Here is an 18,786-nt window from a genome sequence, read left to right as displayed (position 1 = left end):
CTTCCAGCATATTATCACTCGTGGAAAGGGGACCCATAAGATATCACTATATGCAGATGACTTGTTACTCTCTATCTCTAACCCGGAGAAATCCTTCCCTGCAGCATTATCATTGCTTGCTCAGTTTAGTGCTTTCTCTGGTTATAAATTAAATCTTAATAAGAGTGAACTTTTCTTATTAAATATGCAAGTCCCAATTTACAGGCAATTGCCATTTAGATTAGTGACTGATTATTTTACGTATCTGGTTGTTAAAATTACCAAGAAGCACAAGGACTTATTCAAAGTTAACCTTTTACCTGTAATTGATCATGTGAAACAATTGTTTACTAAATGGTCCCCATTGCCTCCATCATTGATTGGCTGAAATAATGCAGTTAAGATGAATATTTTGCCAAAATATTTTTATTTACTTCAGGCGGTTCCAACTTTTATCTCGAAATCCTTTTTCGATCCTATTGATTCCAAAATTCTTTCATATATATGGTGCAATAAAAACCAAGGTTAAGTAAGAAATAATTACAAAATTAAAAAAAAGGATTTTGGCATGGCTTTGCCTAACTTTAGATTTTACTATTGGGCAATTAATATTAGATATTTAATTTTCTGGGCACAAGATTTAGATGTAATTCAGTGTCCTCAATGGGTGTATCTTGAGTATGAATCTGTGCAAGGATTTTCGTTAGCTTCTGTTTTAGGAGTCTCACTCCCTTTTGCACTGACTAAATTCAGTAAACAAATGACTAACCTAATAGTTAAACATACAATACGAATATGGTTTCAATTTTGAAATTGGATTGTATTGAATAAATTCATTTTATCAAGTCCTATCCAATCCATTTTTGTTTTCTTTCAGCCATCCAGAATTGATTTGGCTTTTTCTTTATGGAAAATGAAGGGAATAACATGTTTTCGTGATTTCTTCATTGATAACTGTTTTTATGTCTTTTGAACAATTGTCTAATAAATACAATTTGTCTAGATCACATTTTTTTTATATTTACAGATTAGAATTTTTTTTGAAGTTATTCTACCTTCTTTTTCAATACCATATAAAATTGAACTTATGGGGAAAATTTAGGTTTTGATCCTTATCAGAAGGGCTTGATAGCAAGAATTTATGATCGGATTATGAAAATACGTCTAGAGACACTTGATAAAATTAAGAATGAATGGGAAAGAGAACTCCAGATCCTTTTACCTACAGAGACATGGAAGAAAATTCTCCAATTAGTTAATACATTTTCAATGTGTGCCAGACAATCTTTGATATAGTTTAAGGTGTTCACAGGACCCATATGTCTAAGGACAAGTTAGCCAGTTTTTATCACCAGATAAATCCTATATGTGACAGATATAATTCGGAAGTGACTTCCTTGACACATATGTTTTTGTCCTGTCCCCTTTTGGAAAAATATTGGAAATACATTTTTGATGTTATTTCAACTGTATTGAATATTGGTTTACAACCCCATCCTATTACTGCAATTTTTGGGTTACCAATGATGTATTCTGGCCATTTATCACCTTCTGCTTGCCGTATGATTGCTTTTCTTACATTAATTTTGTTACAATAATTACATTTTATTACATTCTATTTAAATGGAAGGATCCTATACCTCCTACCACATTTCAATGGCTTTCTCAAACTATAACGTTAGAAAAACACTTAGAAAAAAGATAGGAGTGGTACTGTTAATCCTTCGCTTAAATTTGAAGAAGTTCGGAGTCCATTTATTCTGTATTTCCATATGATATAAGCAGACCTTTTTCGAATCCCTTTCAATAACCTATGGATATGGAAGAGCGCAGCTAACGACATAACAATGTTTTGTTTATTAAAGAGGAAATATGTCCAGCTTTTTTTTGCTTTGAAGTTTTTGGTTTGCTTTTGTTTATTTTTATTTATTTGTGGGTTCTCTTTTCATATAATTAAATTTCTTTTCAACTTTTTTGTATCACGCTCACTTAGTAAGGGAGCAGGAGGTCTGGATGATATATTTTACTCCTTGTGAGTATATTGATATGAACCGTTATTCTTGTTATCCCGATGTCTTCGCACCACATGTATAATCACATTATGTATATTAAATTGTATTAATTTCAAATCTAATAAAAAGATTGAAAAAGAAAAGAAAGAAAGAAGAACCAGTCTTCGTGGAGACCCACATAAACCCTTCATAATCCTTCATGTGGCCCTACATAAACAACTGTCTATGTAGCCCCACCTAAACCCTACTCTGTGTAGACGCACAGAAACATTTCTCTGTGTAGCCTCAGATAATCGTTGTGTAGCCTGACATAAACTCCTCTCTGTGTAACCCCACATAAACCCGTATTTTTGCAGCCACACATACCGTTTTCTGTGAGTCCCACACATACGCTTCTCTGTGTAGCCCCACAGAAACAGCTCTCTGTGTAGCCCCACATGAACCCTTCTCTGTGCAGCCCCACATAAACTCTTCCCTGTGTAGCCCAAAATAAACATGTCTCTGTCTGGCCACTTATAATCCCTTCTCTGTGTATATCCACATAAAACCCTCTCTGTGTAGCCCCACATAAACCGTTCTCTGAGTAGCCCCACATAAACCATTCTCTATGTAGCCCCACAGAAACTGCTCTCTGTGGAGGTCACATAAACCCTTCTCTGTTTAAATACACAGAAACCTCTCCTTGTGAAGCGCCACATAAACCACTCTCTGTCTTGCCCCACGTAAAACCCGCTCAATTTAGCCACACATTAACCCATCTTCACTTAGTCCCACACAAACCCTTCCCTGTGTAGCCCCGCATAAACCCTTCTCTGTGTAGGCCAACAGAAGTGTGTGGCCACTTTTAAACTGTTCTCTGTGTAGATCCCCATAAACCCCAGTCTGTGTAGCCCCATATAACTGTTCTCCGAGTAGTTCCACATAAACCCTTCTTCCTGTAGAGTCACAGAAACCCTCCTCTGTGTAGCTCCATTAAACCCCACTCTCTGCAGCCAAACACTAACCCTTCTCCGTTTAGCCCCACATAAAAACCCTTCGCTGTGCAGCCCCACAGAAACCTTTCTGTGTAGCCCCCACAAACACTTCTCTCTGTAGCCCACATAAACCCCTCTCTGTGTAGACCCACATAAACACCACTCAATGTAGCCACACATTAACCCATCTCCGTGTAACCCCACATAGACCGTTCTCTGTGGAGCCCCACGTAAACCCTTCTCTGTGTAGCCCCACAGAGACCCTTCTCTGTGTAGCCCCATAAGAACCCTTCTTTTTGTCGCCCCACATAAACCCTTCTCCGTGTAGACCAACAGAAACCCTTCACCGTGTGGGCCCACATAAAACCTACTCTGTGTAGGCCCACATAAACCCTTCTATGTGTAGCCCATATAAACCCTTCTCTCTGTTGCCCCACATAAACCCTACTCTGTGTAGCCCTACAACACTTCTCTCTGCAGGCCCACATAAACCCCTCTCTCTGTAGCCCCATATAAACCGTTCTCCGTCTATAATCACGGAAACTCTTCTCTGTGTAGCCAAACATTAACCCTTCTCCTTTTAGCTTCACATAAACTCTCTGTGTAGCCCCGCAGAAACCCTACACTGTGTGTAGTCCCACATAAACCACTCTCCATGCAGCCCCACATAAAGTCATCTCTGTGTAGACCTACTGTAGCCCACATAAACACTTTTTTTTCTTCTCAATCTTTTTATTAATTTCAAACTAATATACATAACAGTAGTAATTATACACATGATATAAAGAGATCAGGATTACAATAATAGCAATTAATGTATACAGACACAAAGAGTAAAATATTTAATCTGAACCCCCCAATCTCTTAATAATTGAACATGAAAAAGATTTAAAGGAAATTTGATTACATGAGGAAAAAAAACTAAGGAAAAATAGTAACAATACCAAATGAATGGTAATAATAAACAAATAATAATCACAGCTGCTCCCAGTCTGCTCTCTCCAGTTCCTGCCTAACACTGCTGTCACTGGCTATCCCCCAGTTTACCACATTCCCGAGGTCCAGTCTTGTCCTTATTTTGGCATCACTGTTCCCAAAGTGCTCTCCCACAGAAGCTTCAGTCACCTGGCCTGGCATATTCACAACCCAAGGTCTAGTGTGTCCCCTTCCCTGCTTGCACCATCTACACACTGTGTCAAGAAACCTTCCTGGATACTCCCAACAAATTCTGCCCTTCTTAGCCTCGGGATCTAAGGGAGTCCTAGTCAATATTGGGGGAACTAAAGTCACGCACTACAACTACCCTGTTGCTTTTACATCTCTCCATAACCTGCTTGCATATATGTTCCCCTCTCTCCTGCTGGCATTAGGAAGCCTACAGTGCAACCCCATCACAGTGACTGCACCTTCCTCATTCCTGAGCTCCACCCACATTCCCTCACTGGATGAGCCCTCCATCAGGTCTTCTCTCAGTGCCACTGAGAGGACCAAGAACCGACCCCTGTGGTACTCCACAAGTTACATCCCTCCCGCTGGAAAAGGACCCATTTATTCCAACTCTCTTGTTTCTGTGTGACGGCCATTTTCAATCCATGCTGACACACTTTCTCCAATGTCTTTGGCCCTCAGTTGTTGCCCATGTGCCTCATGTGGAACCTTGCCCAATGCCTTTTGGAAATGTAAACACACATCTACAGGTTCCCCTTTATCAGCTCTCCCTGCTGCATACTGAAAGATGCCCAGTAGGAGGGAGTTGACTGATCACATCCGTGAATCACAGTACAGTGTCAGGGTTGTACAGTTCTCTGTCCCTGAAGTGCTGGGGATGTCCAGGTGTTTAACGGTGGAGTACAGTGCTGGGTGTGTACAGGTCTGTGTGCTCACTGCACAGTGCTGAGAGGTTTATTGGTCTCTGTCCTTATAGTGAAGGACTTGGTGTTGTAAACATCATTGTCCTTCTAGTCCACTGCTGAGTGTTTCTGTACAGTGCAGTGTGGGGACATTTTATACCAGAGATACACCCTCCCCTCCCTCAGCATGCTGAGGGTGCAGCAGTCGGTGTCCCTGCTGGACGGCTTGGTTTCTACTTGTCTCCCTCCCTGCTGTGCAGGACTGGAGCTGTACTGGGCTGTCCCCATGCAGTCCAGGGCTGGTTTGTACAGGTCTGTGTCCTTCCTGTGTTGGGGGTGGCTGGTGTAAAGCTCTCTGTCCACACTGGGCTGTGTGTGGTTTGTATTGGGCTGTGACTTCCCAGTGTGGTGCAGGGGATGTTCATGTCTTTATCTGTACAGCAGAGGGGTTGCTGCTGGGAATCTGTGGCTCCACAGACCAGTGCTGGGGTTGTTGGGGTCTGTGTCCCTGCACTTTAGTGCTGTGTTCATTCAGCTCTCTGGGCTTGTCAGACAGCTCTGTGTGTGATCAGCCTGTGTCCATACACAACAGTATGGGGTTTGTATTATTGTTTAATTTCATTTCATTGCAGGGATTGTACAGGTCTCAAAGTACAGTGCCGATTAGTTGTCTGTGTATAATAAGGATCTGTGTCCTTCCTGTACTGTTCTGTGGCTGTGGAGGTCTTCATATGCAGCTGTTGTAAAGGTTGTACCCTTACAGTACAGTGCTGGTTGTTTTAAAGGTCCATGCCCTTGCAGTACAGTGCCGATTGTTGGAAAGGTCTGTGCCCTTACAGTACTGTGCCGGCTGCTGTTAAGGTCTGTGCCCTCACAGTACAGTGCCGGCTGCTGTTAAGGTCTGTGCCCTTACAGTACAGTGCTGTCTGTTGTTAAGGTCTGTGCCCTTACCGTGCAGCGCCGTCTGTTGTTAAGGTCTGTGCCCTTACAGTACAGTGCCGTCTGTTGTTAAGGTCTGTGCTGATGATGTTTATAGGTCAGAATTACATTGCAATGCTGGGATTGTCCAGCTCTGGGCCATCAGTGTTGTGTTTTGTTAAATCTCCTTCCCTGTATTAGAGAGCTGGGTGTTGTACTGGTCTGTGACCTCACTGGCCAGTGCTGTGCTCTGGCAGCTCAGTGTGCTTGGAATACAGTGCCCGTGTTTTTACAGAAGCGTGTCCTTGTAACTGTTGTGAGAAACCCACATGGCTGTCAGGTGACATTAACGACACTGACCCCCGCTGACCGGAGGACAGCATTGCTCCTCTGATCGGAAGTGATACTACTGTCAATCAAGGTGCGGCTCCACCCACCCCTCAGATGTGAGAGTACCTTTGCATCTGAACCTGTCTGACCAGTACCCTTTGTCTCTGAACCTGTTGACTATTGGCTATGGCAGGAACCTTTGTCTTTGATTTCCACACCATTGGCTCATTCAAATCATGACAGTGAGGCTCCACCCAGCCTCCTAGCACCATAAAAAGGGCTGTGTGCACTAGCCCTTCCTCTTTTGATGACCCCCAGGAGTAGTGAGACAATGCTGCAGAGATCATTGGTAAGAATGCATCACCATATGGTCAGGGAGCATTTCACTCAGACTCCAGGTAGTATTAGAGCCAATGCTAGTGTGGGACGGGCATTGAAGTGTTATATCCTGAAGTTGTACCCTGTTATTGTGTGCTTGTGTGTATCGGTGTGTGTGTGTGAGTGTATTTTACCCCAGTTGCAATTTCCCTCTCGTGTTCGTGGTATCCTGTGCGTGAGTGAGTGTGTGTCTGTTCCCATCCATTCTGTCCCGCGTTTGTCTTTGTGATTAAACTAGTTTTGATATCCAAAGCTCGTGTCCAGAGTCCTTGATCCTTAAGGCCGAAAATAACTATTTCACACAACACACTCCCACCCCTGGCAGCACATTCAATGCACCCACAATCTCCGTGTAAATACAAACAAAATGCCACGTAAGTCTCCTGTAAACTTTTCTCCATCTCACCATCAAGCTATGCCCTCTGGTCTTTGATATACCCCCCCCCCCACCCCCCCGGGGTAAAGGGCTATCTATCCTGTCTCTCCCTTTCTACTTTTATATCCTTCTGTCAGGTCTCCCCTCAGCCTCTGATGCTCCCGAGAAAACAATCCATGTTTAACACTGTAGCTACCACCCTCCAGTGAAAGTCGAGTTTGTTGTCAGATGCAGAAGTCCATGTCTGCACAAGTGCAATGAAAAGCATCACAGGCACATACCGTACGTAATCAGCATTCACAAGACAATCATAAGTCAAATACAAACTAGACACAGTTTTTACAAGATAAAAACACAATTAGAATATGGTAATACAAAGTCCATTTTAGTGCAAAGTGATCAGCTGAAGTGATTGAGGTTGTGCAGGTTGGTTTGAGAACTGAGTGGTTGAAGCGAAGTTGCTGTTCCTGAACCTGGTGGTGTGGGGACAGGCTTCTGTACCTCCTGCCCGATGGGAGCTGTGAGAAGATGTCCTGGCCTGGATGGTGGTGATCTTTGATGACGGACGTTGCCGTCTTGAGGCAGCATCGCAGTGAACCTCTTTTGAACCTTCTCTAAAGCTCGTAATGTGGTGACGAGAACTGCACACAGTACTCCAACTGTGTCCCAATCAAAGTTCTATACAGCGGCAACGTGAGTTCCTGACTTTACTTTTACAATAACTGATGATGACAAATATGCCGTACACTTTCTGTCCCACCCTCTCTCCTTATCTTGCCACTTCCAGGGAGCAAAGGACTTGCAGCCCCAGATCCCTCTGTCCATCATTGCTCGAAGGACCTGCCATTTCCTCTGTACTTTCCTCTTACACTTGACCTCCCAAGATGCAGCACCTCACACTTGTCTGGATTAAACTCCATCAGCTGTTTCACTGCCCATCCTTTGTCCTCCTTTGTCCTTGAGTGGTCCTGCCCTTTCCCTCGTGACCCTGCAGTTTGTAATGTGTGTAAAATGCCTTGGGATTGTCTTTAATCCCACTCACCAAGGACATCTCATGGCCCCTGTTGGGCCTCCTGATTCCCAGCCTGAGCACTTCCCTGCTCCCTCCGTGTTCGTCAAAGGCCCTGTCCACTTTCAGCTTCCTGAATCTGACATGTTTTCTTTTACTTTTTGACTAAATACAACACCGCTCATTCCTTCTGAGTTCCCGAACCGTCCCATCCTTGTCTTCCTTCCTCACAGGGACAGCGAAGTCCTGAATTCTGACCAGCCGGCCTTTACCTGTCTCCCACATGTCAGAGTTGGACTTACCCCGTAACAGCAGCTGCCAGTCTGCTCTCCACAGCTCCTGCCCAGCACTGCTGTAACTGGCTGTCCCCGACTTCCCTCTGCCCCACCCACAGGTCCAGTCTTACCCTCATAAACAACTGTCTGGAGACTTATGATCCCTGTTCCCCAAGACTTTCCCACGGAAACTCCGCTCACCTGTCCGGACGCACTCCCAACACAAGGTCGATCGTGTCCCCTTCCCTGGTGTGACTGTCGACAGACTGTTTCAGGAAACCCTCCTGGACGCGCCTAACAAGTCCTGTCCCATCTGAGCCTCAGGCACTGAGGGAGCCCCAGTCAATATTGGGGGAACTACAGTCACCCACTGCAACACTTGTTGTTTTCCATCTTTCCATAATCTGCCTGTGTGTCTGTTCCTCTCTCTCCCGCTGGCTATTGGGGGGCCTGCAGTGTGACCCCATCACAGTGACTGCACCTTCCTCATTCCTGAGCTCTCCCCACATTGCCTCAGTGGATGGGCCTCCAGTGTGTCCTCCCTCAGTGCCGCTGTGACATTCCCCCTGATCAGCAGTGCAGCTTCCCCACCTCGTTTACCTCCCCCACCTCGTTTACCTCCCTCTGTGTTGTGTCTGAAACATCTGAAGCCCAGAATAGTGAACTACTGCTCCTGCCCTTCTCTCAACTAAACCAGTGTATTGGCCACAACACTGCAGTACCAGGTTCTGATCCAGGCTGTGTCCATGTGCCTGAACTGTAACACTGCCTGCACTGAGATAACCACACTTCAGCCCCTCACCACCACCGGGATCATTACCCTGGCCCTGCCCAGACTTCCTTTCAGTGTCACAGGACCTTACGTCTCCTATCCCTCAATGCCCCTTCTTACCTACTGCACTGGTTCCCACCCCTCTGCCACACTAATTTTAACCCCCCTCGAGTAGCACAACTGAATCTCTCTGTGAGGACATTTGTTCCCCTCTAGTTTAGGTAGAAGCCATTCTCCTTGTACTGGTCCCACCTGCCCTGGAAGGGAGCCCAACAGTCCATTTACCTGAAGCCCTCTCTCCTGCACCAGCTCCATCGTACTACCTTCCTATTTGATACCTCGCTAGTACGTGGCACAGGGAGTAATCCTGAGATTGCCACCCCAGAGGTCCTGCTTAACTTACTACCTAACTCCTGAAATTCTCTTTGCAGGACCTCCTCTCTCTCTGTTGTTAGTGTCAATATGGACCCTGGCCTCTGGCTGCTCACCCTCCCTTTCAGAATATCCTGGACCTGCTCAGAGATATCCTTGACCCTGGCACCAGGGAGGTAAACACTATCCTGCCGTCTCACTCATGCCTATCTAAAGAGTTCTCGGTCACTGCTGCTCACCAAGCACACAGAACAGTAGAGCACAGGGACAGGCCCTTCGACCCACCATGTCTGTGGCGAACACAATGCCAAATAAAACTAAATCCCTTCTGCCAGCACGTGACCCATATCCCTCCACCCCCTGGATATTCATGTGTCTATCTCAAAGCCTGTCAAACAGCACTGTTATACCTGCTTCCACCGCTCCCCACGGCCGCCCATTCCAGCCCCACCAGTCTGTGTATAAAAAAACGTCCCGCACATCTCCTTTAAACTTCCCCCTCTTCCCTTAAAGCTGTGCTTCCAGCTACTTGATATTTCCACCCTGGGAGACAGATTGTGACTGTCCACCCGATCTATAAATTGCCATCAGGTCTCCCCACAACCCCCTTTGGTCCTGGGAAACCAGTCCCAGCCCATCCAAGCTCTCCTCGTACCTCCAGCCCTCCAGCCCTGGCAACATTCCTGTGAATGTTTTCTGCACCCTCTCCAGCTGAAGTCACATCCGTCCCACAGTGTGGTGACCAGAACTGCACACAGTGCTCCAAGTGTGGTCTAACTAACTGAATTCTACAACTGTAACGTTCAACTCCTCTCAGTGCCTCAGTCGATGAAGACCAGCATTGAGTGCACCTTCTTCACTGCCCTGTCAACCTGTGCTGTCACTTTCAGGGAATTATGTCCCTGTACCCAAGGTCTCACTGTTCACTAACACTCCCGGGACCCTCCCATTCACTGTGTGTGTCCCGGCCTGCTGTAATTTCCCAAAACCCATCACTGTGCACTTGTCTGACAACCATAACAACACTTCTCTGTTTCTCTGCACCAACCACCCAGCAATAAATGCCAATGTACCAGTTACCTTCTGAACCACCTGCTGCACCCGTCTGTTATTTTCTTTGTAACGTGTGCAGGACAACCCCTGGATCCCTCTCTATTTCACCCATTTACAAATTCTCTGCACATCAATAACAGTCTGCCCTTTGCTTCCAGCTGCCGCAGTGCATGGCCTCACACTCTCCCACATTAAACCCCATTGACCAAGTGTTCTCCCACACACCCGACCTCTGTATCCTGTCGCAGAGACCAGATGTCCCCAGCACAACATGCCCTCCCTCCTGTTTCCCTGTTACTGACAGACTTGGATACCTCACCCTCTGCCCCTCCTCCAGGTGATTAACATCAACAGTAAATAATTGAGGGCCCAGAACTGATCCTTGGGACACTCCACCAGTTATATCCTCCCAGTCTGAAACACACCTGTTTATTCCATCTCTGTGTGATAACCAGTCTTCAGCCCATGTTAACACACCTCCCCCAGTACTGTGAGCTCTGGTCTTGTGCACCAGTTTTTTATGTGGCACCTTGTCAAGTGCCTTCTGAAAATCCAAACACACCACATCTACAGGTTCCCTTCTAACGTCTCGAACAACTCCGGCATATTGGTCAAGGATGTGTTTCCCTTCACCAAACCAGGTGACAGGGTTTGAAACCAGGTCAACAGGGTGGTGAAGAATGCTTTTGGTACGCTGGCCTTCAGTCAGGGCACTGAGTATAGACGTTGGGATGTTATGTTGCAGTTGTACAAGGCGTTGGTTTGGCTGCATTTGGAATATCGTGCACAGTGTTAGTCACCCTGCTACAGGAAAGATGCCATTAAGCTGGAAAGAGTGCAGAGGAGATTTAGGAGGATATTGCTGGGACTCAAGGGACTGGGTTATGGAGAGAGGTTGAGCAGGTTGACAATGTTTTCCCTGGAGCGGAGGAGACTGAGTGATGATATTACAGAGGTGTATAAAATAATGCAGGGCATCGATAGGGTCAATGTGCACAGTCTTTTCACCAGGGTTTGGGAATCAAGAACTGGAGGGCCCAGGTTGAAGCTGAGAGGGGAGAGATTTAATGGGAACCTGATGGACTATGTTTTCACCCAGAGGGTGGTCAGTACAGTGAATGAACTGCCAGAGGAAGTGGTGAGGCGGGAACATTAACAACATTTAAAATGTATTTGGACAGGTCCATGGATGGGAAAGGCTCAGAGGGATATGGGCCAAATGCAGGCAAATGGGACTGGCTTAGATGTGAATCTAGGTCATAATGGAGCAGATGGGCCGAAGGTCCTGTTCCCGTGCTGTGTGACTCTGTGGCTCTAAACCATGTGGACTCGGTTCGATGACGTTAAACTTTTCTAAATGACTTGTTATTTCTCCATTGATGCCAGACTCCAGCACGGTGCCAACAACAGATGTGAAGTGAACAGGACCACAGTTCCCTGCTGTTTGTCTTCCACCCTTCTCCAACAATGGGGTCACATCTGAGGTTTTCCAACCCGCTGGAACCTTCCTGGAACACAGTGAGTTCTGACAAACCTCAACTGATGTCTCCAACTTCTCTCCAGCCACTTCCTTTAAACCCTCGAGTGCAGGTCGTTGGGACCCGGTGACGTTTGCTTTTGGTCCCATTAGTTTTTCCCCTTGTGATGGGATTGTTACAGATTATTGATAGTGTTGAAATGTTACCCATCATGTATCTTTGGCATGTTTGCTGTGTGCCCACCGTGAACACTGATCTAATTGTTGAGTTAACCCATCTCCCATTTCCTTGTTAGCTTGCGGTTTGGAGTCTCTTATCACTGATCCCTGAAAACGTCCCAGTCCCTGGTCCACCACCAGCCCCTGCCATTTAATATGCCTCTGATTTAAAAGGTTCATCTTTCTCCTGGATCCCTCTGTCTAATTGGGATCAGTGTCTGCTGAGTGTTATGATCCAGCTGTTTAAACATCTGCCACTGCTCACCCACTGCCCTGTCCCTGAGTCTATTTACCCCGTCCACCCCAGACAGCTCCACCCTCACACCCGTGGAACTGCCCTTATTCAGGGTGAGGCCAGGGTGTTCACCCTCACACTGTGTCTGGAATTCTCCCATGTTGTGATCACTTCTTCCTCAGGATCCTGCACCACGGGATCTGTCATTGATCCCACCTCATTACACAGACCCACATCTAACATGTCCTGTCCCTGGGTAGGTTGCGTAACACACTGCTGTAAGGAACAGTCCCTGCCCACTCCACACATTCCTCTCCCACGGCACCTTGCCAGTTTGCTGAGTTTAATCAATACACAGATGAGACCACCCATGACAGTCACAGTTCCCTTGTTCCCTCCCTTTGATATTTCCCCATTCGTGCTCTGTCCCATCGAGAGGCAACACCTGGGGGTCCAGAGACCACTCCCACCCATGCCTTCTATCCCCTGCTGTTCATTATTTCCCCACAAACCGATTCCCCATCACTGTCTCTACATCTACACCCCCCTCACCCCCACGTGGTGAACATGGCCGCACTCCTCCTTTCCCTTTTGCCCATTCCTGTGGAACACTGAATATCCTGGAATATTGAGGTCCCAGTCCCAGTCCGGTCACCCTACAACCATGTCCCTGCAACTGCTGTTGGATCAAACAGAGTCATCACTGTACAATATGGAACAGTACAGCACAGAAACAGGCCCTTCGGCCCACAATATCTGTGCCAGCCATGGTGCCGAACTAAACTCCACCTGTCTCCCTGCACACGATCCATTTCCCTTCATTCCCTGCACATTCCTGGGCCTGTCTAAATGCCTCAGAAATGCTGCTATCGTGTCTGCTTCCACCCCCACCCCTGGCAGCACCTTCCAGCGACCGACCACTGTCTGTGTAAAACAAAAACTCACCCCACACATAAACTTAAAGCTGTGCCCTCAAGTTATTGACATTTCTGTCCTGGGGAAAAGCCAGTCCCACCTCCGTGATCTCAACATGCCCGAGGTTATCAGCGTTCCCCACACTGCTCTCGCCAACCCCCATGTCCTTCTCCTTGGTGAACACCGATGTGAAGTACTCGTTAATACCTCATCCACATCCTCTGGCTCCAGGCATAAATCTTGAGAGGTTCAACACTCATCATAGTAACCATCTTGTTTTTAATGTGTGTATAAAATGCCCTTGGATTTCCCTTCATCCAACTCACCAAGGACATTTCATGCCCCTTTCAACCTTCTAATCCCCAGCATGACCTCTCTCCTGCGACCTTTATGTTCCTTTCAGCCCCTGTCTGATTTCAGCTTCCTGCAGCTTACATCTGCTTCCTTTCTCTTCTTGACTAAATTCCCAACATCTCTCATCAGCCAAGTTCCCTTCTACCTGCCTTTGATATTTCCCCATTCGTGCTTTGTCCCATCGAGAGGCAACACCTCTTCATTATTTCATCATCCAAGGTTCTCAAACATTGCCACGTCTTTCCCCATGACTGGAACACATCAGACCTGAATTCCCATCAGCTGGTCTTTAATCGACTCCCACATGCCAGATGTGGACGTCCACCTACAGCTACTCCCAGTGTAGACCCTCAGCACCTGCCCAATGATGTTGTAACTTCCCTTCCCCCAGTTTGGCCCTCCCCTTCCTCCCCTGAGGTCCAGACCGATCCTTACTCATGTGTCTTCAACAGTAAACGAGTTGTGATCACTATTCCCAAAATACTGCCCACTGAAATCCCAGTCACTTGGCCAGGCTCATTTTCCAATACAAGGTCCAGTATGGTCCGTCCTCTAGTAATCTATCTCCAGATTGTTTAAAGAAACCCTCTGAGATGCACCAAACATATTCTGCGACATCAAAGCCTCTTGCACCAAGGAAGTCCCAGTCACTTATTGGGAAGTTAAAATCTCTCACTGTGCCAAGCTTTTGTATCTGCCCATAACCTGCCCACATATCTGTGTCTCTCTGTCCCGCTGGCTGCTGGGAGGCCGACAGTACAACCCTATCAGAAGTGAAAGCACCTTTCTTACTCCTGAGCTCTGCCCACATTGCCTCGGTGGGTGAGCCCTCCAGTGTGTCCTCTCTGAGTGCAGCTGTCACACTCTCCCTGATCACTGATGCACCTCCTCCACCTCTTCTACCCCCCTCTCCGTCACGTCTGAAACATCGACATCCTGGGACTTTGAGCTGCCAGTCCTGTCCCTCTCACAACCAGGTCTCTGTACTGGTCACAGTATCACAGTTCCCTGCACTGATCCAGGCTCTGAGGCCGTCTGCCTTACCCAGTATGTCCCTTCCACAGAAACGCACACACTTCAGCCCCTCAGTCCCACTGTGATCATTTACCCTGGCCCTGCCCGTCTTCCCCATCAGCCTCACGGTTCCCAGCCCCGACCTTCCCCTCAGTCCCCCCACCTGCTGACCTGCAGCTCTGGTCCCCACCCCCTGCCACGCTGGGTTAAACCCTCCTGAGTAGCACCAGTGAACCTCCCTGTGAGGACATTGGTTCCCCTGCAGTTTAGGTGGAACCCGACCTCCTTTTCCCGGTCCCATCTGCCCTGGAAGAGAGCCCAATGATTCCTGTACCTGAATCCCTCCCTCCTGCACCAGCTCCCTCGCCACAACTTTAACTGCACTGGAGAAGTCACCAGGAGCACAGATCTGCTTATAATTCCTGCCCCTTCCTGTGACCGTGATTTTCATTCCCCCCTCAGTGTCCGGTACCACAGCTCTCCCAGATTTGTATTTAATGAATTAATCTTCTCATCACTGGAGGCCTCTGCCCCCTCCCCCACCAACTCTGTGTGTGAGGAGGGCGCTCTGCCCTGTTCCTGGGCCCGGGGAGGGACGGACGTCACTTTCAGCCGCTCCCTCAAGTATTTGTTGGCGAATGGAAACGGATTTCTGATAATTCGGGAGCAGGGGAGGCGGTGAAACCGGGAAATCCTTCAACACGGACCTGGGGTGTGAGAGAGTTTATCCGGAGCGCTGTGTTTCCCTTCTGTTGTGGGGAAACCGGTGGAAATTGGCGGTTGTGGCAAAGTGGGGGCGGAGCTGGGAGATGAGAGGCCGCTCCCTGCTCTGTCTGTCCCTCTGACTCTGTCCCCTCCCCTCCCCGCCTCTCTCTCTCTCTCTCTCTCTCTCTCTCGCTGCGCCTTTCTCGGGCAGGTCGGGGCGCTGTGTATAAAAGGAGACAGCAGCAGTCGGAGTGTCATTGAGCAGCGACTTGAGTGAAGCAGCATCATGTCTGGCAGAGGGAAAGGAGGCAAAGGACTGGGCAAAGGCGGGGCCAAGCGGCACCGTAAAGTGCTCCGTGATAACATCCAGGGCATCACCAAACCAGCCATCCGGCGCCTGGCTCGGCGTGGCGGCGTCAAGCGCATCTCAGGGCTGATCTACGAGGAGACCCGCGGGGTGCTGAAGGTTTTCCTGGAGAATGTGATCAGGGACGCGGTCACCTACACCGAGCACGCCAAGCGCAAGACGGTGACTGCCATGGATGTGGTGTACGCTCTGAAACGCCAGGGCCGCACTCTCTATGGCTTCGGCGGCTGAAGAACTCTGCCCTTTCTCCCGAGCACAACACAAAGGCTCTTCTCAGAGCCACCCACCGCCTCACAGAGGGAGCAGTGACCCGGAGATCTGATGTAATGTCATTGGACTGAAATGTTAACTCTTTATTTCCCACAATGTTCGATTATATTTCAGGGACTCCGGTGGGCGAGATTTTCATCGAATTATTGACAACTCTGGAGGGGTAATTGGGGGTTTGTAGAATATTGTTAGGATGCAAACATCAGCACCGCTTGGTCACCGGTTGTACTGTCGGCGGTGGGATTTGTTCAGGAAGCAGTGAGCAGATCGGTGTCCCCGCCTGTTACACACCGGTAAAGTCCAGAGTCAAACCACACTGTGGAACACAGACTGGGCGGCATCAGGTCAGGAAGAGCGGGGTTGTGACATTAATGGCTGGAGAATAAACTCCCCCTCTGTGGGTCGGTACTCTGGAAGTGGCGGCCTTTCTGAAGTTCCCCATTTCCCCACTCCGGGCCCTGTCAACCCGCTGTTTCTCTGTTGGGAGAGAGCTCCGGGTCGGGGAGGAACATGACGGAAATAGGAAGAGAAAGTTACTCCGGGTGTTTCAGACGAAGATCGCAGGGCGGTGTCGCGGCTCTTGCAGACTCACAGCCCGGTTGCCGAGAACGGAAATGCCTCCGCACTCGCCTCAGCCCGTGCTCAGCCTGCTGTTCTCTGCCCTGGTGCTGTGAGCCGTGCTTGCATTCTGCGGGGCTTCATTGGGATTGGTGCCGGGAGTTACTGCTGTTCAGCGGACTCTGGGCCCCACTGTTATGTCAGTTATCTGGACGTGCCTGGTTACAGTAAAATATATAAATTATTATTGTACTCATTCTGCTCTGCGGCCCGTTAACATACGAGTGTCTCATTTATTATTGCAGATTTCATATAGCTCCTTCCCCCGCCCTCACCGCAACCGCGGATCAGCCCTTCCACAGACACTGTGGGTGGCTCTGAAAAGAGCCTTTGGGTCACTGGGTTCACTTTCTGTCGCTTCACTTGCTGGCGCCGCCGGTTTTCTTGGGCAACAGCACGGCCTGGATATTGGGCAGCACCCCGCCCTGAGCGATGGTCACCCCTCCCAGCAGCTTGTTGAGCTCCTCGTCGTTGCGGACGGCCAGCTGCAGATGTCTGGGGATGATGCGGGTCTTCTTGTTGTCCCGGGCCGCGTTGCCGGCCAGCTCGAGGATTTCAGCCGTCAGATACTCGAGCACAGCAGCCAGATAGACCGGCGCTCCGGCACCCACCCGCTCAGCATAGTTACCCTTCCTCAGGAGCCTGTGAACACGGCCCACCGGGAACTGCAGTCCGGCCCGGGACGAGCGAGACTTGGCCTTCGACCGAGCTTTGCCGCTGCCTTTTCCCCGTCCAGACATTTCCACAATCTCAGCAAGTATTTCTCAGAAAATGAGAGAATCCTCCCGCACTCGCCCTTCTTGTACCTGCTGGGGGAATGCAGAGTGGCGCTTCTGTTTGGTGGAACAGTGCCTAATGGTATTGGTGGAAGGAATAACCCAATCAGACATCAGCCTTATTCACCAATGAACAGAGGGCAGCGAATGAAGCGCGGAAAGTAACCGCCAGCTTCCTACAATTTGAAATGCCCGCCAAAAGTTTATTAACTTTTAATTTAATTCTCTAATTTCACCATTTCTGGTAATTTAACTCCCCAAAACTGATTCACATTAGCGATCGGTCTATGTATGAAATGCATAGGATTTTGGACCGGCCTCTCTTCACAAACTGCGGTCTGAGCCGAGACTGCAATCTGACAAACAATCCGTGAGAGGACCGCGATTCCAGTTCCAGCGTCTCTTGTGTCCCCGTGAAACGATCATGGATTCGGGTAGAAATGTGAGACCCATGTTACAGAACAGGGGACTGCAGTTAGCAAACCCCATTCTCCACAAAGGTAAAACAGTAACAACAAACTTTCGAAAACTTTCTGACATCATAGCAGGTGAGTGGGTGAAGTGTTAGATCGGGGACACTCTAATGGGGAGAGAGAGGTGAAGCTCCGCTCCCCGCGCTGTCTTTTACCTGACGGCAGAGAATAGCCGATTATCGAGAGTCAGCTTGGACGGACGGGTCTGTATTTGAACATGTTCGAGTTTTGTGCGGAATCGTTTAATGAAACATCTCGGTATATGCGCTGGACGAATCGTTCACACAAGGGGAGTTCAGAGAGTGTGGCGGGGACGCTAATGTATCAGGACAGTGAACAGCAAGTACAGCTCTCTTCCTCTGCCGGGATGTGGCTCTTCAAAGAGCCCTTTTGTGGTGCTGGTGCCGAGGCCGGGTTCAGGCTCGCTCCCCCGCGGATACGGCGGGCCAGCTGGATGTCTTTGGGCATGATGGTGACTCGCTTTGGCGTGGATGGCGCACAGGATTGGTGTCCTCAAAGAGCCCCACCAGGTAAGCCTCGCTGGCCTCCTGCAGGGCCATGACGGCCAAGCTCTGGAAGCGCAGGTCTGTCTTGAAGTCCTGAGCGATCTCCCGCACCAGGCGCTGGAAAGGCAGCTTGCGGATGAGCAACTCGGTGGATTTCTGGTAGCGCCGGATCTCGCTCAGAGATAAGGTACCGGGCCTGTAACGATGGGGCTTCTTCACTCCGCCCGTGGCTGGAGCGCTCTTCCGCGCCGCTTTGGTAGCCAACTGTTTGCGAGGAGCTTTCCCTCCGTTCGACTTGTGCGCTGTCTGCTTGGTCCGGTCCAGTCTCCTTCAACAATCGAGCACAGACTGAAATACAGGGACTGAAATGACAGAGTTGGCTCTGGGACCGGCTTTTAAAGTGTTGGTGAAGAGCCGCCCCCGCAGCCTCTGATTGGCTTGAAGGGAGGTGTCTGTTGGAGAGTCGCAGCACTGCGATGGCTGCAGTTCCTTCTTCAGTTTTCCAATAGGCCGCGGGGGGAACATTATCTGTGACCAAATACGGAAACTGGTGACTGGA

General features: G+C 48.7%; 3 protein-coding genes across 5 annotated transcripts in view; 1 reads left to right on the top strand and 2 right to left on the bottom strand.

Moving 5' to 3' along the window:
- Positions 1-16,229, top strand: part of LOC127584842 (histone H4) — a 1,041,564-nt gene extending 1,025,335 nt beyond the window's left edge. For 2 of the 3 annotated variants that reach the window (XM_052041799.1, XM_052041801.1), the window contains 2 exons: positions 11,685-11,816; positions 15,429-16,229. In XM_052041799.1, the coding sequence (XP_051897759.1) occupies positions 15,504-15,815 (312 nt within the window). In that variant the 5' untranslated portion in view covers positions 11,685-11,816; positions 15,429-15,503 and the 3' untranslated portion in view covers positions 15,816-16,229. Of the gene's footprint in view, positions 1-9,001; positions 9,422-11,684; positions 11,817-15,428 lie in introns of those variants that run through there. The other variant, XM_052041800.1, reaches the window with a different exon arrangement.
- Positions 1-18,786, bottom strand: part of zgc:163040 (uncharacterized protein LOC100038789 homolog) — a 73,381-nt gene that overhangs the window by 53,678 nt on the left and 917 nt on the right. The window contains 1 exon segment of the mRNA XM_052041854.1: positions 18,222-18,555. Coding sequence (XP_051897814.1) covers positions 18,222-18,555 — 334 coding nt within the window.
- On the bottom strand, positions 16,734-17,235 carry LOC127584835 (late histone H2A.L3). Its single transcript, XM_052041796.1, has one exon. The coding sequence runs from the start codon at positions 17,210-17,212 to the stop codon at positions 16,832-16,834; it is 381 nt and encodes a 126-aa protein (XP_051897756.1). The 5' UTR covers positions 17,213-17,235; the 3' UTR covers positions 16,734-16,831.

The sequence above is a fragment of the Pristis pectinata genome, chromosome 31 (assembly GCF_009764475.1).
Source record: "Pristis pectinata isolate sPriPec2 chromosome 31, sPriPec2.1.pri, whole genome shotgun sequence".
Classification (NCBI taxonomy): Eukaryota; Metazoa; Chordata; class Chondrichthyes; order Rhinopristiformes; family Pristidae; genus Pristis; species Pristis pectinata.
The sequence above is the reverse complement of the archived record's forward strand: the minus strand, read 5'-3'. Positions and strand labels throughout refer to the sequence as shown.